Source organism: Phaethon aethereus (assembly GCF_964289735.1).
Source record: "Phaethon aethereus genome assembly, chromosome: 1".
Taxonomy (NCBI): Eukaryota; Metazoa; Chordata; class Aves; order Phaethontiformes; family Phaethontidae; genus Phaethon; species Phaethon aethereus.
Genome location: NC_138575.1, coordinates 23,164,816 through 23,192,528, shown reverse-complemented (window position 1 = coordinate 23,192,528; position 27,713 = coordinate 23,164,816). Strand labels below are relative to the sequence as shown.

The 27,713-nt window shown below is 38.2% G+C and overlaps 1 protein-coding gene across 1 annotated transcript; it reads left to right on the top strand.

Annotated features, from left to right (window-relative positions):
- Positions 1-90: 90 nt before the first annotated feature.
- On the top strand, positions 91-23,207 carry TUBGCP6 (tubulin gamma complex component 6; the record flags this gene model as incomplete). Its single annotated transcript, XM_082009758.1, has 25 exons — positions 91-837; positions 2,359-2,522; positions 3,898-4,108; positions 4,603-4,776; positions 5,831-5,952; positions 6,274-6,349; positions 6,854-6,963; positions 8,871-8,962; positions 9,060-9,199; positions 11,776-11,925; positions 12,584-12,665; positions 12,743-12,831; positions 13,016-13,131; positions 13,788-13,926; positions 14,024-14,140; positions 14,403-15,693; positions 16,098-16,153; positions 16,410-16,596; positions 16,871-17,039; positions 18,372-18,513; positions 19,658-19,852; positions 20,136-20,268; positions 20,501-20,714; positions 21,834-22,033; positions 22,842-23,207. 25 exons carry the CDS (start codon positions 91-93, stop codon positions 22,991-22,993), a joined length of 5,268 nt encoding a protein of 1,755 aa, XP_081865884.1. The 3' UTR covers positions 22,994-23,207.
- Positions 23,208-27,713: the final 4,506 nt, after the last annotated feature.

Below are 27,713 nucleotides of genomic sequence, written 5' to 3'. Positions count from 1 at the left end.
CATTTCTTCCATTTCCTGATATTTTTCAGGTCTTCACATGAAAGCAGAGGCCTAGACTGTAACTGCTGTAACCTGACAGTTTGGTTTGAAATGGAGAGCATTACACAGTTGTTCAGTGATTTGTGTGAAGCACACTTGACAGGTGTGCCATGGAAGGTCCACATGGGCAGGCAGAAGATCAGCAAGAGAAGGGCTAAGCAAAATCTGAAGAGGGTTGCTTATAATGCTCTGTTCGTAAACCTTTTCCAAGATGAGGCTCGTAAGCTGCAATCAAACGTTTCCAGGCTTCCAGTGAAAAACAAAATTTTGATGCTGTCTTTCAACTTGAGAGTTGGTGGCCTAGGTGCTCAAGCAGATAGACTGGAGAATCTTGTGGAGGAACTGGAAACAGCTGAATGCTTACCATTTACTGAAGTTAATGCTGTCTTGGATCTCTTAGTACAGCTTGCTGGAACAGGTCCTCCTCAGCTAGTACCACAAAAAAAGGACTATTTTCTGAACAACAAATATGTGGGGAGAAATGTCAAATATCAGGGTTATGATTATTATGATGTAAGCATATTTGAAGCTGATATACAATCTCTCATAACAAATGAAGAATGTCAGTTCAACGACACAATTCAAAAGACACTTCAGATAATGGAGGCTGCACCTGGCACTGGGCTCCCTGCCATAGGCTTGTTCTCACAGATCTATCCTGCTGGTGACAAGTTTGAGAAAGAAACACGGGTCTCGCTCTTCGGCGCTCTTGTCCATAGCCGTACGTATGATATGGACATCAAGTTGGATTTACCACCAGTGCCCGACAATGCAGATTTGTCTGGACTTGCAATTAAAGTATGGTATCGTTTGTTTTGGACTTAAGAGCGTATGCATGCTTTCAATATGCTACTTTGAAACTGTGGTTTAAAATATAGGTAGTCGTTTAATCTGTAAAAGCATGACAGTGTTGGAATTTAAGATGGAGCAAGGATCCTTTTCTTTGTTGGGAACCAGATAAGCTTTTTGGATACAGAGACGTGTGATAACAAAAACCTTGGTCTGGTCTTATAGCTGTGTAAAGAACCATCATGTGGCCATAGGCTTTATGAAGTTAAGCCATCACCTCTATCTGTGCCTGCCCCACCCTAGTAATCTTTTGGTTGCATTTTTGCCTGCTTTGTATATTGAACTCCTTTGTGGTTTTACTTCCTTATAACTGTTCAGCCTGACTGCATAAGCATTCCTGTCTGAATGTATGTATTTTGCTGTTCAGATTACATTACCTAACCTGTGTTTTCTTCTTGGCTTGTTGTATCGTAAAACATTTTTTTTGGTTATCGTATTTCATTAAACCTCCTAGTTCCCACTGTCCTTTCACCTTTTCAAAGTGTGTACAGTTTTGACTGCATCTTTTCTTTTCCCTTTTGCTGTCCATTCTATTTATTTTTGCTACGTTTTATTCTCATAGAGGTACTAGATAACCTTGTTGTGTTTTTTTTCTTTCTTTGCATTTTTAATGTGTGTAGGTAGGTTTTTTTATACTTCTGTACTTTTAATCCTCATTTTGTTCCCTTTACTTAACATGTGGATAGCTCTTGCAGTTCCCTTAACTCAGGGTCTTAATTGAAACTTGAAGGCAGACACATTAAAAAAGAAAACCCCTGTGCCATTCAGTGTACACATACGGATGTAAGTTGTAACTGAGGGGAGGCAGAACCTTTTTGAGTAAGTGCTGTACTCTTTCCATCAGACTGGAAAATTTGCAATTTCTTGATGATTATGCTGCTTTTTGTGTGGGCGTGATTGTCTTTTTAGTAAAATTGAGTACTATTCCGCGCATACAGCTCCCATTGAGTGGGACTTGAGGATGTGGCATATATGCTGTTTGGACACCTTCTGATTTTCTGCATATGAATAAGCATAAGGGAACAAACTATGTTAGTCATAGTTAACAAAATGTTTAAAAATTTGAAGAATTAGGGCCTGGATCATTTGCTCAAATGAAATACTGAGCAGTATGATTTTATTAGTGTTACGTATTGTTGAATATCCAGACCTCAGATTCTCAATTTGCAGAACTATATGCTTACCAAAGGAGTAAGTTTCAACTTTAAGACCAACATATTTAGTATATTATTTTGATGGTGATTGTTTTTTTATGTGTAGGCATTAATACCTGTAGGGACTTGACAAATGGAAAGCAAGCTTACAGGAGAAGGTTACGGGAATAAAAATAGATACACATGGAGGGTGCATGACACAGGTTGAGTCATGTAGAGTCACTTGATCACGAACGGTAGCAGAACATCTTCGTTATTAGCATATGTTTCTTCAGTAAAATGTTTTCATGTGTAACATCTGAACCCTCTCTAACAGGTTCCGCAAAGTATAGACCAATCAGAAGATGAGGGATTCCAGTCAGCATCCAATCTGACTCCTGATTCTCAGTCAGAGCCAAGCATGACTCCAGACATAGACTTGTGGGATGCAGTGCTTACATATGGACCCAGCAAACGAAGATGTTGGGAAAGAATTGGGTAGTATGTGTCTGATGTTACTGTCAAACTTGCTGTGCATCATATGCAAATGCACGAAGGTGCCTTTCATCTTAGTTCCAAAAGACCTCAGTTATAAATAGTGAAGTGTGTATATTTAATTCACAGAATTCAATATACTGCATTAATGATTGAGAAAGGAATAAAGGTCATGCAGCTTCAACAAACTAGTGTGTAGATTGCAGCTGTTTCATAGGAAGAGAGAAAACAAAATCATCTTTGTCAAAAACACTGAAGAGATTATGGGGACACTTGCTGTTTGTGTGAAATGCAACATTTTTCTAACTAATCTGACTTCTTATGTACTATCTAATTTATCTCAGTCTAAAATGATTCCCTGTTTTCAGTTTCAGAAGCAAAAGTGGTAGTTGTAGAGCACTGGAATAATTGAACCTGTATCTCTCAGTATTGTACAGTGTTGTATTCTTTTTCCTTGTCTGTAACCAAAACAGAAATTATTGTAACAGATTTCTTGATGGTGTTGGACTAGTAGTTCTTTTGTCTGTGAGTTGAAGACGGATCTCATGCGAGAAGGCTCTATATAGGCTTTTTAAAGCTTCCTAGCTTCCCTAAAATGGTAGAAAAAAAAAAAGGCAGGTATGGCAGGTATCTTCCTTACATTCCTGATGGACAGTAGTGTGCCTGATTCCTGGAGAAACTTTGCTCTATATGTTTTCTGTAATTTTAATTAATAATCTAGTGATGTGGCTGTTGCAGTATTATACAGTGTTTTTTCAGATCTGAGCCGGAGAAGCTCACAAACTCAGAAGTTCCCTGATGTGATTTTTCAAAGCACATTCTAGCTTTGTTCCTAGTATAAGATGGTTTTTCTTGCTACCATTTAGATTGTCAGGATCATAGAGTCAAATATATGCCTGACAGCTTTCATATGATACATGCTACTAGAATTCAGATTTTTTGGAAGAACTGGAAGGAGAAGTTGTTTTGGAGGGGATAGTAATCCTCACTGGGGAGAGCTAAAATGTCTTAGTACAAGTCAGTATAGCATTTTGAGCATATTGCTCTTTAATGTGTTTGAATATTAGTATTACATGGACCCTGGAAATCTGGTATATTTCCTAATGTGAAAACTGCATCAGGGAAGGACACAAAAGAAGGTGGTAGTTCTCAGGCAAGGTTTCTGTCTCTGAACTGATGTTCAAATTGTCCACCTATTTCTTCACTGTACCGAGTTTGGGCTGCAGTTTCATTGACTGAATGTGCATTCCCTTGAAAATGTAGCTTTTTCTGTGGTCAATACTGGCTGTGTAAAATTCTGAAATGCCTTTTTTTTTTCTTTAGGAGATGTTTCCTTCTTTTCATGTACTCACCTTGTAATGTTGTGTTTACTCTGATACAGCCCACCTGGTAAAAAAGAGGAACCATATCTTACTGAAGCTGGGAGAGAAGCTTTTGACAAATTTTACAAACTTCGAGAAGGGGAATTGCAGCTTTTCAGTAATACTGTACTTCAGCTTCCACAGCTTGTGCTAATGAAAGAACCTGAACTGGTTAAGGATGTCTTGAATGTCCTCATTGGTGTGGTATCCACTACATTTTCACTCAATCAGGTATGGAAGATTTTTAACTGTGCTTCTTGGTTGCATAATTTTCTTTTTTTCTTTGTAGACATTTCCTCTTCAATACATTCATTTCTTTTGAGATCTTGCCATTGCCGATACTGTTAAAAAGTTGAATGGAAACTAATGGCAATAAGGCAGTATTTATATATTGCAATAGACCAAGAGTATTTGTAGTCCTCTAAGCAAAAATAGGTTTACAAATACTTGAAAATAGATGTGTGAACAGTTTTGTAGATAGAATTTTCTTTAAGAAACTAGATGAGTCTTAGTCTGTGTATCTGAAAATACCATTCAAACTCCTGAAATTTTGCTACAATTTAATGTTTATCACACTGTCCTAGCTATATAGTCTCACTTACCAGAATATCTAAACTGAGAATTTGTCCGTTGTCATTTTTGTGTGTAAATGTTGCTATTTTAAATCAGAATACAGTTATGAAATATTTGAATCTGCCTCTTTTTTCTTCCTTATATCCTTTTAGGCTGCTCAGACATTTGTGATAAAGGAGGGGGTATATGTATCTGGAACTTCACCAGAGACAATGCACAACCTACTCTCAGAAGTTGCAGAGTATGGAACTTATTACACACGACTAAGTCGTTTTTCCCTTCAGCCAGTTTTAGATTCTTCATACAGCAAAGGACTTGTGTTTCAGGTAAAACAATTGCATTAAATCATCTAGATTTAATGGGCCAATTACTTTAGGTAGAGAAGGTAACTTTGATTTTGTATGAAGCTGGAACTTCTGCATTCTGCAAAACTGCAAAGCATTTAAATGTAATGCTGGTCCCAGGTCAGTAATGAACAGTGCCACTGTGCTTAAATCACAGCTTTGTGTGCTTAGGGCTTGCTTGCACTGAAACACATGATGAAAGTTCTTCATTACCTGAACTGTGATTTGTTTAGTCATGTTGTTCTGTTGAAGACTAAAGGAATACAATTTTTAGAAATTTTAAAAACATTACAAATTTATACATTAAGATGTATAGAATAAAAATACAAGAACTTTCTTAATACAGTCTGTATATACATACTACATATTAAAAAAAACCCCAGAAATAGAGAGAAATACTATATTTAATAGCTTTAATTACTTTTTCTCAGTTCAGAATTAAATGCAAATGTTCCCTGTCAGTCCTCTGGATGTTATGCTGAACTGTACGTATACTGTGTAATATCACGTGATTTCATCTCTCTCTAATTTACAGAATTAAGTTAGGATTGGTTATGAAAATGTAGCCCTTCTGGATATTTGATTTATAGTAATGTTAATAGAAATTGAATAAGAAGGTCTATCTCTTTGTCTTGTTGGAAAAAGTTTTCAGTGAGTTTTTCCCAGTATCCAGTTTAGGAATGAAAGTAAGGAAACAGGTTTCCCTAGTTTCATATTATAGCTGTTAGAGAACGAGATGCTCCTCAAAGGGCAATTCAAAGAAGCTGAACCAAGATGCTTTATTATACTGTATGTGAGTATAGGCTCTATGCGTTGGGTATATAAAGAGTATAGAGGAGTGCTATGGCTGATCTGAATGTCTGAAGCTGCATGGACTCTTACTTTTTTCCCCTTACTTTGGTATACAAGTCCCTCTTACCTGCGCATGCTAATTATTTTAGTAAAAGGTTTGTTTTCATGCAATGCAATTGATGCGAGACATAGATAGATTATTAACAGCTTTAACAGCAAGACTTTAAATTTCTGTTGCTATTAGGCATTCACAAGTGGGCTGAGAAAGTATCTTCAATATTACCGAGCCTGTGTTTTGTCAACACCTCCTACTTTAAGTCTTCTAACAATCAGCTTTCTCTTCAGAAAATTAGGTCGGCAGTTGAGGTAAGAGAATAACATTAAATATTTAAGCTTTTCATAGCAGAAAGAACACAAACTATTTCTACACTAAAAGAGACAATAATACACAGGCATTCTTACATAATCTTTCAGTATTTTTCCTCTATTTTAATAGAAAGATTTCTTTATATCCAGAAGATTCTAGGGAAAACATGTAAGGTCTTTATATTCAGTTTCGTTACCCCTGTTACCATTCAGCTGATGCAGTAGGGTTTTTGTATGATATTCAACTAGCAAAGTTCACATCACTGTGATCTCTGAGACTTCTGGCTGAAATTGCTACCTATGTTTTAATTTTTTTTTTAGGTATTTAGCTGAACTTTGTGGCATAGGAACAACAGCGCTGGGGATCAGTGGTGGAGCTGGTGCTTCATTTCCTACGGTGATAATTAATTTGATGGTTTCGTGTTTGGTTTGGGTTACAATGTTAATATTCTTCAAAATTAGGTAGGATTTTACATAAAATACTGAGTATTCGTCTCTCTGCTACCAAAGATACGACCTTGGACCTCCAGTTAGAATGCCATGATCCTTTCTCCAGATACTTGAAATTTGGAATTTTATCCTCTGTTTTCAATTCCTAAAGAAACAAAGGACCCAAAGTAAGCCTTAGAGTGCATTTCATTTCATTCTAAAGGAGATGTTTGTAGCAAGTCAAATGAATCCAACTCTAAACATCCCTGTTTCCCTTGAGTGACTATAAAGGGAGCTTGAGGTAACTAGCTCAGATAAAGTGATCTTAACTGCAGATAGTCAGAGGAAGTGAGATGAATCCTGCCTTCTGTGTTGAGTGAAACATGTAAAGCTGTGTATTTACGAGTCTTTTGTTATTAAATTTGCAGTGAAGTTTGTTGCCTAATATTAGAATATTTTTCAATTTTTTTAGGGTGTTAAATTGCTTTCATATCTGTACAAAGAGGCTCTCAACAACTGTAGCAATGAGCATTATCCAGTTCTTCTGTCTTTGTTGAAGACAAGCTGTGAACCATACACAAGGTGCGTTCATACTGTTTTCTGCATAATTGTGTTTAAGAGCAGTTCTGCATTAGTATTCTGGTGAGTAACTCTGCTAATTTAACAACGGCCTGTAACATTTTCAGAGGAAATATGAGATGTGGCTGTACCTGCAAAATACGTATTAAAATTAGTTCATTTTGCTGAATTCTTCTTTCCTTCTCTTTTCCAGCTGAGTAACAACATAAGGTTTTTATGTGTGACTAGATTAGCAAATAAATGTGTGTAAGTAAGACTTCTTTCTTGCTGTTGGTCCTTGGAATTCATACTGGAATATAAGACTCAGATAAACTTCTATTTGTTTAATTCTCACACCTGCAGTAAAATCCTGAAACTGGCAACTAACAGCTTTCTCTTTGTGTTGCACAAACTGGAGAAGTTCATGCTTATTTCCGCTGTCTTTTTCTTGTGGGCTTTTCAGTAAGCAAAAATTAAAAAAAAAATCTGTTGTTCGTTAAGTAGATGTAACTAACTAACAATAGGAAGTAGAGTTCCTCGGATTGCAACAGTTTTGTTAAGCAGTGCACATCAATTTAGAAATTGTTAGTTTATAGACTTCTGAACAGACAGTAAAAATTTTTAAATAGCTATTTATAGGGATTATAGCTGTAGTCCACAATCAGTTTACAATACTTAATACATGTAATGATATTAGAAAGAGAAAACCAAAATCTGTCAAAATGCTCTGAATTTAACATTTCTCCCATGACCACCCTTCTTGTTTTTTATTCCTTTTATGTAAAATGTTCTTCAGAGAAATTTAATTTCAGATTTACCAGAAGACTCATTGAAGTATCTTCACAGCTCCTGCCCTGAAATTTTTAGAAGGTTGTAAAATTTCTGAAAGACCAAGGGCAGGATGCCATGCCATCACAAGAAACCTAAAAGATATGAAAATGTGCTTACTAGTGTGTGATACTTACAGCATTGACTCCTAAATTTGTTGCAGATCTCTATCAAAGCATCAATCATACACAATCAGGACTGCTATGGAAGGCAGCCTCCATTAGCTGCAGAAAGTGTTATCCCACTCATTTATTCATCTGAAAGAAATGAAATACTAGAAGTTGTTGCTCAAATCAATCATAGAAACATCAGATTTAACACTTTAAAAGTTCTTAACTTTTTACTTACAACCTTAAAATTGAACAGTGGTTCCTGTGCTAAATGTTTCCTGTTTGTTACACTGACCCAATGTCTAGAAACAGTCTTAGTATTGCGGCTAGTAAGAACAGAAAAGATTAGGTGCTCTGAGCCTTTTTATCTATAGCTTCAGATAATTGTATTTTTTTATTTCTTGAAAAGTTTGGTTTCACACAGAGGAAACATGAAAAAGCGTGAATAAATATTCCAAAATAGTAGCTCTCATTATTTCATATATATTAAAAATGTCTCTGTGTCCGGGGAAAAAGTGCTTGGTATTGCATCTTTGTTTTACATGCGCACACGTGCACACACACACACACACACATATATATGTTTTATATTTCAGTTTCTCCTTGCCAGAGTTATATCTCTTTGAAATAAATCCTTCCTGCTTATCTCTCCCTGTGCTTTTGATGTGCTGTAAAGATTTCTAGAAATTCTAAATATATACTTAGTTAATTAATATATAGAAATAAAAAGATTGTTTTAATTAAGGCAATGTTTCGTCTTAACTAATTATCATTGAAGTGTTCTATATAAAGATGGTTTCTTTTAAGAAAAATAGAGACACAGTCGAGTGTGTAACTTTAAATATCAGTGTGACAGCACTTAATTGCTGGGTTTTATCCTGCCTATAGCTTGTGCATTTTGATGTTCTAAAGAATAGACTTACTGTTTGGTTATAATAAAGTTGAGAAGGTGAGAGGATTGATTTTCAATATTGTACAATTATATTTTTTTAGGTTTATCTATGATTGGGTATACAGTGGTGTATTCAGAGATGTTTATGGAGAATTTATGATCCAGGTGAATGAGGATTATCTTTGTTTCAGAGGTACAGTATGTATATGGAGCATTTCTAATTTATATAATTTGTGCTGTTAGCTAAATAATTAAAACTATACACTTTCATCTTTTTCTTTGATACATAGATAAACATTACTGGACTCATGGTTATGTTTTGATTTCAAAAGAAGTGGAAGATTGTGTCCCTGTATTTCTTAAACATATTGCTAATGATGTATACATATGTGGGAAAACCATAAACTTGCTGAAATTGTGCTGTCCTAGGGTAAGTTTTGGTTTGATTCCTTCCTATTATATTGAGAAAATTATGTCTCTTTAGAGAAAGTTTCTAGGTTTTTAGCAAGTTTGCTCCTTTATTGAAAACTGGTATTGCATAAGTAGGATGTTGATTCATGGAAGGCAATTACTTGCTCTCAGATACTTGTGAGCTGATTATCCACTCTACTTGCTAACACCTCACTGTGGAAATACAAACTTTTTAGCAACATCAAATTTATTGTATCCAATGCACATGCTATATTTCTTATTTTCCTTTGTATTGAAAGCAGAAATGTTTTAGGCTTCCAAGCAAGTGCCTTCCATTTTTGACACAACTCACACTACTATTTTTTGGCTTAAAGATGCCTCACTTACCAGGTCTTGACTCAGTTCTGCATAGCTCTTGTGTTTCACTCGTATCACTACATCTCCAAGAAGTGCTTAAATAGTTCTGTTCAACATCTTTGTCAGCAACATGGACAGTGAGATTGAGTGCACCCTCAGCAGCCTTGCTGATGACACCAAGCTGTGTGGTGTGGTCAACACACTGGAGGGAAGGGATGGCATCCAGAGGGACCTTGACAGGCTTGAAAGGTGGCCCCGTGCGAACATCATGAAGTTCAACAAGGCCAAGTGCAAAGTCCTGCACATGGGTCAGGGCAATCCCAAGCACAAATACAGGCTGGGCAGAGAATGGATTGAGGAGGGAGAAGGAGAAGAGCTTGGGAGTGTTGGATGATGATAAGCTCAGCACGAACTGGCAATGTGCGCTTGCAGCCTGGAGAGCCATCTGTATCCTGGGCTGCATCAAGTGTGGCCAGCAGGTCAAGGGAGGTGACTCTGCCCCTCTGCTCTGCTCTGGTGAGACCTCACCTGGAGTCCTGCATCCAGCTCTGGAGCCCTCAGTGCAGGAAAGACATGGACCTGTTGGGAGTGGGTCCAGAGGAGGGCCACAAAAATGATCAGAGGGACGGAACACCTCTCTTGTGAAGACAGGCTGAGGGAGTTGGGGTTGTTCAGCCTGGTGAAGAGCAGGGTCCAGGGAGACCTTATTGCAGCCTTCCAGTACCTGAAAGGGGCCTACAAGAAAGCTGGAGAAGGACATTTTACAAGCCTGTATAGTAATAGACAAGGTGTAATGACTTTAAACTGAAAGAGGCTAGATTTAGATTAGATATAAGGAAGAAGTTCTTCACTACGAGAGTGGTGAGGCACTGGGACAGGTGGTCCAGAGAAGCTGTGGGTACCCTACCCTTGGAAGTGAGCAACCTGGTCTAGTGGAAGGTGTCCATGGCAGGGAGGTTGGAACTAGATGATCCTTAAAGTTCCTTCCAACCAAAACCATTCTGTGATTCGTATTTTGCAGAACAAGTCTTGTCCTTGATAAGAAAATCATGTTAAACTACTTTGTATCTTCCCTCTTCTCTGTACATGTCTAACAATGAAACAACCACAGAGGTATCTGAAGTCTCTAGGCACTCTTTCCCAAGTAACTAGTATGCTCTTTCTTTTTAAGATCAGAGCTGCCCAGTCTTGACAGAGCTGCGCAGCTCAGTTTCAGATAACTGATACCAGTTATCACGCATAAGCCTAATATCACAAGTGAGATGATGCTCTGCTCTGCTTATCTGCTCTGATAAGCATGCTCAAACCATGACTCAGGTGTGCCAGTAGTACTGGGGTTTTTATAAAACAGTGTCAGACATCATTTCCGTTATAAATTACAGCTTTATCAGTCACTAACATGGCATCTTGATAAATAGTACATTCCCTCAGGATGTGGGGAATCCAGGTTCAATCACCTGTCTGAGAGTGCCAGTCGCTTTTCATCCCTTTCCATGACAATGCCCTAAGCAGCTTCCCTTCTGCTTCAGCTAACACGGTCCCAGGAACACAGCTCTGGGCATCCCGTCTTCTGGCTTTTACCAGTAGGCTGGGGAGTCCAATGTGAGCATGCTTGTGCACTCTTCTTTTTTATAAATCTCACTTATCTGTTTTCTGCACTGAGTAGAACAGCTTCAGAGATTTAGGGAGGTTGAGGTGGGGCAGAAAGACGTAAGATACTTACCTTAGAGAATAGATACTCTGTGATGTGCACTGGCCATATTTTTGAGAGTTACGTCTTATGGAGAGCTCTGTCCTGTAGGTGTGTGTTAGTTATGTTCCAGACGGTCCCTATTAAATGGGGATCTGGGGAGGATGTAAGTGAACAAAACCTACCTTTTGATAGCTGAGTTACTTGTGCTTGGTTAATTTGAATATTCAGAAAAGTAAAATTTGAAGCATTTAGAACATTACTGGTATAAATGTATCAGATTTTAGATCCCTGTCCAATTCAGTGGGAAAGAGGGTACCTTGAGAATTTGACCTGTGGTCCAAATTCTGGAATGTTATACCTCTTTCTCTTGCTTTGAATGATATAAATGCTAAAAACGATGATAGTATTAAAAATTTTAGATCCTGTCTGGAGACTTGTTTCAGTGTCTTGAAGCATTGCTAAGTTAAAAAAATACAATATGAGTTCATAATCTAATATTTTACAATTTTTTAAATGCCTTTAAAAGGAAATTTGTCATTTTTCAGCATTATATATGTTGGTCAGATATACCTGTTCCCCGGATTTCAGTTATTTTTTCGCTTGAGGAGCTCAAAGAAATAGAAAGAGATTGTGCAGTGTACGTAGGTCGAATGGAAAGAATTGCCCGGTACAGTTCCATAAGCAAGGAGGAAAAGGTAAATGAATAAAAGAATAAAGACCTTATTGCTGGGATTTTTTTTTTAATACTTATTTTTCATTTTTGTTATAACTTTAAAAGAATTTGTATTCATGGTCAGAATTTTTTCATTGCTGAGTTGCTGTTTGAATTGTAATTGCAGCAAAGTTATTTAATACAACTTTTAAAAGTATAGGTGGTGTGTTGTCATTTGTTGGAATTTTCATATATTAAATGAGTTTTGGACTTCCATCTTAGTTCTTTGCAGCCACAGATTTGCCCTCTTACTGAAAAGTGCTGAAAAGATTGATAGATTCTAATTTAACAAATATGTCAAGCTAGTTAGTACCTAGATAAGACTCTTTTTGTAATTGGCATAGCTAATTGTGTTTTCAGGACTCTTTTAGTTACAAAGAGATTTCTGTCTTTCAGATGCTATCAATGTAGTACATATATCAGATGGATTTGGTTTGTTGTAAGGTCTGGAGTATTAACTTTCAATATTAGTTTATAGGCTTTCCATTTAATTAATTACTTTATTCATATTTCTGTACTGTAATCATAGATTAATAACCATTGTAAAGTGTGCACCTGTCTTTACAATCATGTATTTTCAAGGTTAAAATAATAGAAAAAATTCACATCTGTATTGGTGTTTGTTTGGTGGGTTTTTTTAGGATTTACGCATGGAAATAGCCAAACAAGAATTAATTGTCCATGCTCGAGAAACTGCTAGCAAAGTACTAAAAGCCATTAATGGTAAGTTGTGGTGGTGTTTCATGTGTTTTCTAGTGGGTTTGTTAATGTAAACTAACAATATCTTCATTGTAATACAGATCGACAAATATCAGAACGAATGGCTTTGGATGCAAAGAAACGGGAACAGTTTCAGAAGCTGAAAGAACAATTTGCAAAAGACCAAGAGGTATTTCTATGTGTCTTTCTAAAGGCCAACTGTATTTCTTAGGCAAATAATTGAAAGGGTATCTTGGCTTACTGTACTGAAGTTGAATGAGTAGCTCATGGGGTACAAATAAGAACTTCTTGCAGACATGTACATTACAGCTGGTGTTGAGAGTGGCTTTTAAAAATGTTAAATATTTATGCAGCGTCGCCTTGCAATAAAGCAAGAGGAGATTGATGATGATTTCAGCTATGCCCGAGAGCTCAGAGAGAGAGAAAAAAGACTGAAAGCTTTAGAAGAAGAACTGGAAAAAAAGGCAAGGTAAATGTATCTGAATAGTCTCCCAAAGCTTAGATACCCCAAAACCATCATAAAGACCCCAGGAAAAATTATTGTATATTAAAATTTATGGTACTAGCAGTTCCTAGACATTGCTCTACAAGGGTAATGTTTGCAGTTAGAAGATGGATGTAAGGATTTTTTGTCATCTATGAGCAATTTTGTGATTTAGGAATGGTTAGTGGCTGATTTGTGCCAACCCTATCCAGTCTTTTTTGTTATGATCAGAATTTCAACACAAAAATTGAACAACATCTTACAAGTAAAAATTGAGTCCTCAGAAAAAATGGTCACATGCATGTCAAAGCAGAAATAAAAAGCTAATGGAGGAGTTAGATTGATAATTATTTGAATTGCTCTTTTTATGCATCTAGTTGTATTTCACTTTCTTCTGTTATATCTAAAAATTCTTAAGATAAATGAGGGACCTACTAAGAATAGTTACAGAAATACATACTGACTAAGAATACAGTCCTGTTTTCTTCACCTGTTTCTTCTCTGTGACTGAAGCCTCTGGCTTCTACTTTAAAAAATTGCTTCTCGGTTCTGAAGTGCTAAAAGGTCTTATTCTTTAGAAGGGAACATGAAAATCAGTATGTGAAAATCTGTAACTTAGCTTTATTTTTACTTTCACTTAGGCAAGAATTAATTGACCATTATAGCAAACTTTCTGATGATGCAGCCCGTAGGGAACAAAGAGCGTTATGGAAAATCCAGCGACACAAATTGGAAACAGCCCGTCTTAAGTTTCTGTTAGAAGATCAAAAACACATTGAGGTATGTTCTGAAAATATTTAAGAAATGTAATTTAGAAAATTTGGTACTTGGTTTGGTCCAAAACTTTGACTTTTGGTTTTGTGATTTTTATTTATAGGAAATGCTTGAAAAACTTCCAGATGGAAACTACAGGAGAAAATTAGATATTATCCCTTATAAACAGTGCCACTTGGCTTTAGATAAAAACCCTGTTGTGAAAGATCCACATTCACAGGTGAGTTTATTTTATCACATCAACTCCAGGTTGCTGTTCAAAGTGTCCCTCAAGGAAGTTCATTTCATGGTTCATTTCATGGTTCAGTTCAGCTCAGTATACACAAGGTTCACTGTAACAGCAGGATGAGTAGTTGTCACGTTATTTGTAGTACATGTGAAAAATTGGAAAATTTTAAATCTTACATTCTATAAAGTGGTACCCTAATAAGTAGCTTGATTATATGAGTAGCTGTACAGTGTAATAATTATTTCTTCTTTAGGTGTCATCTGTGAAACCTCTGCATTCTAATGAGACAGTTGGCAGAAAAGAATCTGAGCCTGGACTGGAATATGCTACTTCTGCTGATGAAGCATTGCCCATGCCAGAGCCGACAAGTAATAATGCTGATCAGCATTTTCAGCCTAAAGCAGCAGGATCTGAAGGCAATCTCAGAAGTTCAGAGAAAGCATGCAGTCCTCTATATAGTGCAGATTCCTTGCCTGAATCCAATGTGAATATAGAAGATTTCTTACCAAAGCCACAAGATGAACAACCTGTTGCCATTAGTGTACAAGGATCTTTGCTAGATGAAGCATTCCGAAATATTAACTCGGATCTTTCTGAGACTTCTCAAGTAAGTGAAAATCAGCCTGCCTTGAGAGGAGCACTGGAAGGAGAAGACAATGCACCATTGCATCAGCAAAACGAGTATGATTTTAATACAGTTCTCAGACCATCTGCAGCTTGGCAGGGACATGTTAGAGTTGGAGAAAATGCATTTGATGTGGAGTATAGAAGGCCTCGGTGGAATATTCATGGACATGCATCAGATGGCAACATTAGAGTGGGAGAATATGTACCTTGTGTGGACGCTTACCAACCACGTTCAAGTCCTTATGGGCATTCTTCAGACTCCCATATAAAAATCAGCAGCTATACTTCTGAAGTTGAGTCTAGCCGACCCCGATGGAATATTCATGGGCATGTTTCTGAAGCTCATATTAAAATTGGGGAATATGCTTCAGAGGTAGAGCCCTCAAGGCCTAGGTGGAACATTCATGGACATGCTTCAGAAGCCAATATTAAGATTGGAGAGTATGTGTCAAATGTAGCTCCTGCACGGCCTCGATGGAACATTCATGGTCATGCATCTGACGCCAGTATCAAGATTGGTGAAAACGTGTCAGAGGTGGTCTCAGCTAGACCTCGTTGGAACATCCATGGGCATGCTTCACAGTCACACACCAAAATTGGAGAACTGGAGCCTTTGAAATCTCGTTGGAGCCCGTTTGGTCATGCATCCCAGTCAAGCATCCAAATAGGAAAGTGGGCCCCATCTACAGAAAATGATCCAATACCTCATCGTAAAACCATTTCTGGTCCTTCGTCTGACTCCACAGTTCAGACACTTCTGTACAGTGAAGAATTATCTGCTGAAGGGAGCAGAGAGGAAGCCAAAACATTACAAGTTAAGGAAGAGACTTTATCACAGTCTGGCAGTGTTCCCGTCTTTCCTGATGCTTATATTAGAGATGACAAAAAAGAAGATATAATGGAAGAGAAACATGAAGGTAAAATTTATTCAGTCAGCATTTCTTTAAGGTCTCATGACTGTAAATGCTTATGTTCAAAATGGGTACTTACTACTTAATTCCTTGCATAACTTTTTCAGACACTGTTAGAATTCAGAGGAAAGAATTTGAGCTTTGTCTTGGCTCCTATATACAAGAAACAAGAAAATTTTAAAAAGTTCTAGTCTGAAATTTCGTGAAACAGGACATTGTGTGATCTTGAGTAGAGAACACACATAAAACTGTCTGGGTTGGACTATGGGGAGGGACTGTTATTGGGGTGGTTGTTTCTGTGATAGTCTATAGAGAATTTTTTAAGACCTTCAGGAGCAGATCTGAAGTATGAACAAAGTGTTATAAGCAGGTCTAAGTAAATGCTGTCTTTAATTTACTTGTAATTACAGTAATTGCAGACGTGGTCAACAAGGACCCTTCTCCAGATTCCTCACAGAGCGTACAGGTAAGAAACAAAATGGTTGTCAAGAAGACTTCATTTTCCTTCGAAGGATTAAACACCCTGATAGTTAAGGTAATAAGTTTCTGTCCTAATCTAGTAGTCACTGTAATACTATATTATTTTTACATGTCAGGAAAGTACAGGTGAGTAAGCATTTTTATTTGCACTTGGAACAACTAGTCAATTATCTGTAAGAACACATTAAATGTGAGCAGACGAAGCCAGCATCTTGTAAAATTAGACAATTTTTTTGTTTTAGGCAGAAGAACCTGAAAAAGTAACTCCACAAGATACTGTGCCACAAGAAACCTTATTTTCTGAAGCTAATGCTCCCAAGAATAAGGAGGAGGAAGAGGAAGATACGTGGAAGAAAGAACAAGCTTATTTGAAAGCCTTATCGGATCAGTATTGTATTGAAAAATATCAAGATAGTTATGATTTGATGTGTGAGTAGGACTGTTGGAACAGTAGGTCAATAGAAGATGTGGTAAACCTGAGCAAGAAAGCGGAGTGCCAGAAAAAAATACCTGAATTATTAGTAAATTAACAATATTATGAACTGCAGTAGCTAAATAGTTTGCTTCTAGGCACAAAGATGAGAAATACATTTTTACACATTATGGCTTTCTAACCTAGAGGGGTTTGTAGAGATTAATAGAAACAGATTATCAAATTGCTTAAATATAATAACTTAGAATGTTTATGTATTTTTAAATTTAGCAGAACTACCAGTTTCTCATCTCTTGCATCATGTGATACCAAGATCGTACACTTTTCCTGTGGATCCTATGGTGCAGTCAGCAACAGATGAAACGGCTGTACAGCTGAGTGAGCTCTTATCTCTGCCAGTGCTGATGAAACGTTCTATTACTGCTCCACTTGTATCTCAGTGAGTATTTGTTAGAAATAGTGAATCCATAATTTAGCAATTAATGTCATGTTCTTTATTAGTTCTTTTTTGAGAGAAGAGTTGCACATAGATTTGTTCTCTTAAATTTTCTCTTTGCTTTCAGTGGATGGCCCATTACGAACTAAAAAGTTCAGATTTACATTATAAACAGTAACATAAACTTCTATTTTTATGTGTAGATTAAAAATGTGAAGGTCTATTTGAAATACCAGGGCTTAGAGAGAAGTGTTTGCTCTCAAACTTGTGGATTATGTAGCAGTGGTTTTGACACCATTGGTTTCCTTCTTCTTTTAAAAAGAAGGTGTATTATTTCTAATGCTTGTGCTATTTTTTTTTTTATTTGGCAGGTGAAAGATAAGGGGGAAAAAATCTTTTGATTACATGAAAGCTCATGCATATTGATCAGGGTATATTTTATATTTCTGTGGGAACTCCAGCTTCAATGCTGTTTTGAAGTTTAATAGAAGCTGTTCTTGTTACTGTTGGAATATATAGGGAAACCACATATACATGTTGGACCATTTTATTATTATATCTAATAGTATATTAAAGAAAAGTTTGTTACTATGTGTAAGATGAGCTTCTGTCATGAAAACAGTTATTCACAGATGTGTTGAAATGCTTCCTGTTTTGGAATCTTCTTTCTTGGAAGTTTGGATTTCCATTTATTAACTCTGAGTATGCTCAGAGTTGCATATATATGCACCAGTCTTTGGTGCAATGTAGAAAGATTTAATTATCTAACTTAGTTTTGAACATCCAGATTGCTTACCAGAACGATTTGTATACAGATTCATGTATTCAGCAAAGTAAGCGAGCCTGAGTTGTGTACTGGCAGAATTAGCCTATCCCTGATATAGAAGTGAAATTATTTAAGGCTAGCTTGAATACCTGCCCTATACTGCCCTCACTATCTAGTGTCAGACCTTTACCAATGAGGATATTCTTCTCAGGGATTTAATATTCTTTCTTAATCTGTTTGTGTAGGTGACAGAGGTAGGACAGAAGGCTATTGATAGAATGTTGCTCCAGGCCCAGCAGAATGTTCTAAAGATCATTATATGTAGCCAGTCTTAAAATACTGCCCCAGTACTGTTCAAAACCCAGTTATCTGAAGTGGTAGGTTTTAATTCCGGTACATTCTGGATGAAGGCTTTTTTTGTCTCCTTTTTTTGCTTATGTGAATATCATCGGTCTTGGATCTCAGAGTTAAGTACTAGAGCATTAATCTAATGTAGCCACAGCTGAATATTAACAGTAAGGAAGGAGCTGCTTGTAAGAATAATACCTTTTTTGTGTTTTTATTCTCAGTGTTTCTCTTGTGAACAAAGCAATAGTTGATTACTACTTTGTGGAACTGAATGTAGAGAAACATTTTGAAGCACTGAGACACTTTTTGTTAATGGAAGACGGAGAGTTTGCTCAGTCGCTCAGTGACCTGTTGTTTGAGAAGGTATTTGCTTTGTTGTCTTAACCCTTGTTTTTGGGTTGTCAGCTTTAGCTTGACACTTCTGGATTAATTTGGATGGGAATGAGGGAATGGTGTGAATTAGAATCCTGGCTTGTGCTGTTTTCCTCTCTTGTGCCATGTCAAGAAGTCTTGTAGCAAGGAACTCTGTTCGTGTTGTAAGAGCTGAGGCAAAAGAAGATCTTTACTTGGAAGGGATGCCCATGCCCAAGGAAATCCCAAGGAAGAGAGTAATATTTCCTATTGCTAATCCCAGCAATAGAGTACAAGGATTTGGCATATTGAAGATAATAATTTCTAACTTGGACAGATAAGCAGTCATGGAAGGGTATTTCAGTCTTTCCTGTGAAAACTGCTGCACCATTGCTCTGTCCCCTCCCATCTGCTGGCAGCAAGGATGGAAAAGCCAGTTGCCATTTGCTAAAATCCAGTGGAAAGGCCTGTGTTGCAAAATACCTCCTCTTATCTCAGATATCCTGTAAGAGCAGAGGGGAGGGCATCTGACAAGAGTGCTGGGCCCTTTGATGAGACAGTATTTTCATGACTTAACCTGTGTTTGTGGGGAAGACAACAGTGTAGGAGGGGTATCCTGGGTTAATATAGGTGGTTGCCAGTGGAGATACATGGCTGTAGGATAGCTAATGCATTTCTCTGAACCCTAAGAATGCTTTAGATCCAATTAGGGAAAGCATTTGGGGGCTTAGACTCAATTATTAGCTTTATTTGTAAGCCTCTGAGGGTGCTGAGTTGATGAGATAGGCAGATTGGAGTCAGATAGCTCATGCCAGCCCTGTCGCTGGCTTTCTACCCCACTAAAACCTGTAAAGGCTGTATTCCCTGCAGCAGGGATGTATAGCAGCTCCTTGAACCACAGCAAACTGCAGTCCAACGTATCAAAATAAATCAGTACAGGTATGAGATTACCTTCATGCTGTAAACAGTAAATAGTTCAGAAGTTGCTTCTTACGCTGTTTATGCATTCCTATGGCAGAAGTAGAAGCTTCCAGTCGTAATGGTGGTGCAAGGCAGGATGGTCAGCACTTTACCACTCTACTTTAATTCACCTGTGTTCAGGAGTCAAGACTCTTTATTAATACTGTGTAATTAGGATTTTTTTTTCCCCCCCTAGCTTGGGTCAGGACAAACACCTGGTGAATTGCTGAATCCACTGGTTCTTAATTCTATCCTAAATAAAGCATTACAGTACAGTCTTCATGGTGACACCCAGCTTGCTTCCAATCTTTCTTTTGCCCTCAAGTATCTTCCAGAAGTGTTCAAGCCCAATGCGCCTGATGCTCTGAGTTGCTTAGAGCTAAGATACAAGGTAAGAAAGCATAGAGAAAGGTAGAATACTGCAATTATACCATGGTTCTTATGTACTATGGGAGAGTGAATGTGTTCTTAATAATGGAATACCTTTAGGAACGGAGTAAAAAAAAATTGTGTAATGGAAATTACAGGATTTATGTAGCCTGGCCATTGCATTACATTATTAAAGTATATAATTAATTAAAATGCATTAATTTGTATGTCCCTGAAATACTTATATCTGAAATATAATACCTAACACAAAAATGTAGTATCATCAGCACTGTTATTTCTTTTAGGTTGACTGGCCTCTGAACATTGTAATTACTGAGAGCTGCATGAATAAATACAACAAGATCTTCTCCTTTTTACTTCAGCTGAAGCATATGGTGTGGACGCTTAAGGATGTTTGGTTTCACTTAAAACGCACTGGTAAGTATAATGAGGGAACTACAGAGCGTCCTTTTTAAGATGCTTTTAGCACCCTATGCTAGACAATTGCTTATAAACAGTCATGCCAAGCTTCAAAAGACTCAAATTTTTTAAAGAAACTTCCTTGGCATTTTAAACTCTGCTAACAGAAACCTTAATTCCTTTAAAAACCCTGATTTTTAGATGGTCTCTGTGGGTGTTGATGATAATATATTTCTGTTTTTATTTTCAGCTTTAGTGAGTCGCGCATCAAATTCTGTTCAGTTTCGACAACTCCAGCTGTATAAACATGAAATGCAGCATTTTGTGAAAGTTATTCAAGGTTACATTGCTAATCAGATTCTTCATGTTACATGGTGTGAATTTGGAAACAAACTGTCTTCTGTAGGCAACCTGGAAGAAATTCACAGAACACATGCTGAATACCTCAACAAAGCAATCTTCAGGCAAGCTACTGTACTTATTTTTAATTCGAACATTTAAGTTAATGTCTAGCCTAACATATTTGTGCAAAACGTGACTTCAACCTGACACACTAAGTAGTTTTTACGTATGAAAGTGTTCTTATATAAGGCAGACAAACTTCATGGCATGTTATGAGGTCCATACTTGGAGTTTTTCCTCAGCTACCCATCCTCTTCATTTCCCCAGACTCCTTGGACTTGCGTCCAGCTCCTGTTCACCCTGGCTCTGCAAGCTTCAAGTCTACTCAGGACAGGTCTTAACTGAAGACTAAGGGCACACTTGCCACAGTTCTGTTTTTCTTTCACCCCATCCTTGTCATAGCCTGTGTAAATGAATGCTGTTTCATTCAGCATGGGTAGTGTGCACAAGCAAGCCTAGCTGAAGGATTGTAAAATGCTGCTTCTGTAGGTTGTCTATGCCTTTAATATATGTGCAGTGACTAGGACTGGACTTTGAAGGAACAAATGTGACCTGATGCCTCTGTCCAGATTTACGAGCAGTGCAAGAGACATCCATCTTTTAGGAATCACAAGCTTTTAGCCCTTTGGTTACTGTATATGAGGCAGAAGGGTGGTGTGAATAAGAGGAGAGGAGCTAGGGTTTATTTGGTTACTTGTTCTTAAAGAGTATATGCTGCAATGATAAAGTGAGGAGATGGAGAGAGAAAGGTGATAAAGAACAGAAATTATAAACAAGAAAAGAAAGCTGTCCTTTCATGTCTCTCTTTTTCAGTTTTAATTAGAAAAAACTTGCCTAAAGCTGTTGTTTGGATACCAGGTGATGGGATGAGAGGGGATTAAAGTTTAAGGAGACTCAGGGCATGATAATATTTTTAAACATCATCTCTTTTGCAAATGCAGATGTCGTTCTAGAAATCAGATACACCAGTGCAACTATCAGTTTCTTGGAAGAGCAAGCAAACTACGTTAGGTTTAGGCACCTTTTTTTGAAATCACCATTACGGTTGGCTGCAGTCTTGTGGATTTTTTTAAAAGCAATTAAAGAGGAAACCTCTAAAGATTGTCACCCTTTTGTATTTTTCTTCCCACAACCAATAAATTATGTCAATTACATTTCTAAAGTTGTTTTTGTTCTGTTAGGGGTCTATTGACAGAGAAGGCAGCCCCTGTGATGAACATTATACATAGCATCTTCAGCCTTATTTTGAAGTTCCGCAGCCAGCTGATCTCTCAGTCATGGAGCTTTGATGCAGGGAAGCAAATGGCTGTTCATCCCAACTTCGGTCTGATGCAGCAGTCATACAATACCTTCAAGTATTACTCCCACTTCTTATTCAAAGGTAAGAAATTCCATAAAGTCTAGATAGAAGAAAAAATCAACTGACAACTGAAAAAATCACAAAGAGGTTTTGGAAGTATAACGTGAAAGTAGGAAGATGTGTGTATTTAGTGCGTGTTAGAAAATCTAGTTCCCAAATGAAAACTGCATTATTGTGGTTTGCAAAGATCTGCGATTCTATCAATTAAAATGTCCACACAAGAAATCTAACAGATATCCCAATACTGACCATAAGTTTTTGCTAATTTGCAAAGTATTTGGTAGTTAGCTCTATATATGTGCTAGCATTTTTCTTTTCTCTGGAATTGAGTTCTGAAACTTTTTATTGGCCACAATGAGAGGTAGTTAGATACCACTTAGAAGTAATTTTAGATATGTCTGCATTAGTTGATTATTACCATTGTTATGAGATCTGAAAATTCTCATTCCCATGTTGGACTAAAGCTCAGAGAGCCTCCTAGCACTAGTTGGAGCTTATATCCAGTGCTCCAGGCAAGTCCTTTTCAACTGCATAGATCATTTGCCAGATGTTCTTTCCTTTAACATGATAAAATTTCTTCTGTCAGCTTAGCCTATAATGTGAAGAAATGGTTATCTGTCTTTCATCTCCATTTATCTTTCAGATCTTGCTTGTGTTTTTAGTACAAGTTACTTGTCCTTCCCCTGAGTACAAAGCTGGTTCATGGGGTTTGGGTTTTGGTTTTTTTTTTTTTTTTTAAGAAAAACCTTAATTCTTGAAGGAAGTGCAGCTATATTCTATAGTCAGACTATATTCTTCAGGAAATGAGCTGCCCTTTTTATTCTTTAAGGGTGTCCAAAAATGGTGTCAAAGGACCAAAAACAGATATTTCAGGATGAGTTAGAATGGCTACTTCCAAATTCTACAGGAAGTCAGAGCACCTCTGGAAGCCACCTAAGCCCATACTACGAGATCTATGGTTGCTTCATGGACAGAGATTAATAGACCGTTCCGTAAGGAAATTTGCTGAGTGACCTAGTCTTTACACCCTCTTTATTAAGCACTACAAAACAAATGTGTGCTTGTTCATCTACACTTCTGCCTTCAGTCACCATGTTTTGTAAAATGCTCTCTTTCACAATGGGTTGATCCAGAATCCATTGAAAGCCAATGCAAAGTAGTCTGGACTTCAATGGCTTTGGCTCAGGCCCTACCTTCTAACTGTACACTTTCCCTTCTTCCTTGCATGTTACTGCTGCCTGCCAATTCCCTTTATATTAGTGCATGGGATGTTTATGAGCTTAGGGAGTTTCTCTTGCCTTTTTTCCTTGTTATTAAGAATGTTTAGGGCAGTCAGGTTGTTCATTCTTAGAGCTTGAGGGGTTTGTCCCAGGAATTTCTTTTTGGTTTTCTCTCACAATGGACTTTGCTCAAGAAAACTTCAGCAGAGCTTCTGCTTTTGCAGAGGTCACCAGAGGACCTAAACATGCTTCCTGGTCAGTTGAAATTACAATAAGAACATACTGTCTTATTGCGAAAGCAACTTGAGAAAGCATTTCCTTATTAGTATAATACAGTTTCACTTACTTAGAACTGTCACATAATCTTTCTTTTGCATCTTACTTGAAATACTTCGTAACTCCAGAAAGAGGTACTGGACCTTTCCTAGGCAAAAATATACATTTGTTTCTATTGTCTTCAGATTTCTGCATTAGGCTTCCCGCTCCCCTCCCCCCCCCCCCCCCCCCCCCCCTTAAAATGCACAGAAACGAGCCAGGCTGATTTAGAGCATTACTCTTAGTTGAAGCTTATTTTATTTTTGGCTTTTCTTCCAGTGGTAACTAAGCTTGTAAATAGAGGATACCAACCACATTTGGAGGACTTTCTACTGCGAATCAACTTTAATAACTACTACAAGGATAACTGAACTCTCTAGAGTAAGGATCACTGATAGCATGGTAAAACAGAAACAGATAAACCTATATGCTTACAATTTATAGAAGCTTATGCAAATGCCATGCAAGAGGCATTTTTCTTCAGTGAAATAACCCACCATCTAATAGCTTGAAGAATATAACCATCACATGCAGAGAATTATGTTTCTTAAAATCCACCACACCTGCCAGTTGTTTGATCTGCCAAGAATTGATGTTGTCATTATTGCAAAGATAGAAAAGCTGAGTGCCTGGTCTTAACTGGGGGGAGAGTGCCAAGCTGTATATCTGTGAATGTGTAAATGTTGTATTTCAATGGTTGTGAATTTCCTCCAATGTAAATACATGTATGTGAAATAAATTAACAGATACTTTCTAAAACTGTTGAGATGAGTATGAGGTACAAATGTTCAGACAAAGTACCTATTTATTTGATGTGTTTTATTTTCAAGCTGTTAATTCTTAATCTAAACATAGTAACTAACTAATTTCTCCAAGGCTATTAGTCACAGTGGAAGAGGGCATGGTAAAAACACCTTGCGCTAAGGCGACCTGCTAGGAGATACAGTATTTGACTATTCAGGCACTTGGTAATCGTTGGATCACTGGTGATCCCTGATTTAAGCTATACACCTTATTTTGTGGTGATTATGTAAAACACCTAAAACAGAACTTCAGCATCACTAAAATAAAACAAAGCTCTAGTTCCAAATATATTCCAGCTACTTCTTTCAACAACAGGGTCACATTTTCAATTTGCTAATAATTTTCCTTTTCCTTGTTTGTTTTCTTTTTTTTCTTCAATATTGTGAAGAGAGACTATTGAACTTGTAACTTCATGGTATGAGAATGTTTGTTGTAGAGAGGCAGTCTGCTTTGAAATACGTTGATTTTGAGATCCTGAAGTCACAGTTGCTTAAAATGTGGATATATTCATCAGGAGCTCATTGGCTGATTAGTGCCCACTTATTTCAAAGTACAGGCACAACTACTGTATTACTAGTACTATGGATTATTGAGTATGATTGATTATTTTCTGATGATGTTGGAGCAGGTCCAGAGGAGGGCCACAAAAATGATCAGAGGGATGGAACACCTCTCCTCTGAGGACAGGCAGAGAGAGTTGGGGTTGTTCAGCCTGGAGAAGAGAAGGCTCTGGGGAGACCTTATTGCAGCCTTCCAGTACTTACAGGGGGCCTGTAAGAAAGGTGGGGACAGACAAACTAGCAGGGCCTGTTGCGGTAGAACAAGGGGTGATGGTTTTAAACTAAAAGAGGGCAGATTTAGACTAGATCTAAGGAAGACATTTTTCACCATGAGTGTGGTGAAACACTGGCACAGTTTGCCTGGAGAGGTGGTGGATGCCCCATCCCTGGAAACGTTCCAGGTCAGGTTGGACGAGGCTCTGAGCAACCTGATGTAGTTGACGATGTCCCTGCTTACTGTAGGGGAATTGGACTAGATGACCTGTAAAGGTCCCTTCCAACCCAAGCTCTTCTATGATTCACAACTGATCAGCAGAAAAAGTTACTCATTACTTATAGTATCACCTAAAAAGCACTTTTCCATCCCCTTCTCCAATTCATTTGCAAAGACTACTATCATCTCTCCCCTTTCCAAACTGATCTAGCCTGCAAGCAAACAAATCCCACTGCATGAGGCTCTGGGTGGCCGAGCACAGTACAGATGAAGAGCCATGCAGAACTGCAGCTAACAAACTCCTCTGAAGCTGCTGTAGCACTGAAGGCCCCAGAGGACAATTGGCTGCTGCCAGTGTTCCCAGGCAAGATAATCCAAAAGGGAAGATCCCTTGCACTGAACTGCACTGAGCCAGTCAGCCCCAGAACACTCAAGAGAGTAACGTAGGTTGGCCAGGATCTCTGGAAATCATCTAGCCCAGTCCCTGCCTAACACAGTCCCTCCTCTAGTGACATTTTGAGGATCACCAAGGATTGAGATGCTACCACCTCTGGGCAACTTGTTTCAAAGTTTGGCTGCCCTTCTGGTGGAAAAAAAAAAATATATCTACTCAATTTCCCATGTTGCAACTCTGTTCATTGCCTCCTGTCCTGTTACTGTGCTCCCTTGAGAAGAGGCTGCCTCTACCTTCTCTACACTCTCCCAGCAGCTGCTGCAGACAGCAAGGCGTTTCTCCTTAGCCTTCTCCTGAGGCTGAAGAAACCCAGTTCTCTCTGCTGCTGCTATGCACACCCCCCCCGACTGTGCTGCCCGGCCCAGAACCAGGTTTTGACTCCACCACCACCAAGGCTCAGAACAAGCTCACACCATCGCTCATCTGGCTGCCAGTACAAATATTTCTCCTCTTCAAACCCACATTTCTCCTTTCTCTGCCCCCTCCCCATCCCCACCCCATCAACACCACCAAGGAGGAGGCGTAAGCTTTGCTCAAGGAAGCCATAAACAACCCAAGTAATCTGATGTAACATCAGTGAGGTTTTGGTTTAAAGCCAGGCATGGGACTACATAAATCCCTCGTCTCTGCCAGTAACGAGCTGCAGAGTAAGTGGAGAGTGATCCTCACCAGCAACTTGCTCCCTGAGCCTGTGGGTGCTCCCAGCTGGAAGGGGAGTCCCCTGTACCCACAGACTGCAGCAGTAAGAGGAGACCCTAAGTTCTGCAGAGTCAATTTACAGATTGATAGATCCTGGTACGCCACTTCCTCATGGGTGGCGGGGCCACACGCCAGGGCATCCATCTATCTCATCCGACATGGCCTATACCAGATGTTTTCCACTCTGAAGAGTCCCATTCTCTTGGATATCACTGAGATCTTTGGGAAAAAAAAATCTGCACAAACTACTCAATCCAGTTTATTTAAACAAACAAAACGCATCTTCACTTTCTACCCAAAGGCTTATTTCTGTGAGCAGAGTGTAAAATCACATCCTGCATCTCTTGACATCAGGTGGTGGTTTTTATTCCTCCTTACATCACTGGAATTAAAGAGGTGTTGGCACAGCTCTTATGGCCAAGTAACTAAGAGGGAGGTTTCTCTTTGAAAAAGGTGAGGGTCCTTACCTTGCTCCAGGCATACCACCAAAATCGCTGGCAAGGCAGGAGGTCACACCTGTGTTAACTCGCTCCTCAGAAAATACTGCAAAAATATGAAGTGAGGTTTCTGTGATACAGCAATAGGCATGAACAAGAATATTAAAATTGCATTTTTTATTTTTTTACTAAAAGAATCAAAGAAAGCTGTAGCACTTGTTTGGGGAAAAAAACCCCAAACAACCCACAAAACATTCCAAAGTGAGAGCTGACAGTAAAACATTCGGCAATTGTAGATTTACAAGCTCGTGAAACAGAGTTATAGTGAAACCTTACGAAGCCATGAGAGGAGTGCCACTACCACGCGAGACTATCCAGAGACAAGTTTCCAAGAGCTTCTCATTTCAGTTTGTAATCTGGGTACCACTTGCTTTTATGGAAGGGTAGTTCAGACTGTATAGCCACAGACTAAGTCTCATCAAAGTGTTTCAACAGAAAGCTGCTGGTGTGAAGAGTCAAAAATTCATTTTGAGCACAAGTCCATGGCTTTTAAACAAGTGGAATATTTGACCAGTAAGAAATACTATTTTCAGGTTCACCTATTGCAAATACAAGCTGTAAAATGATTCAAGTATTTACACTCCCAAATGTTATAAGGTATACTCCCTTCTCTCTGGAGAAATGAACTAAGAGATAAAAGTTCTTACATCGACAAAATTTGGTCTAATTGTCCTGAACAATCTCCTGCTTCCACACTGCTCCAGGAACAAGAACAGAGG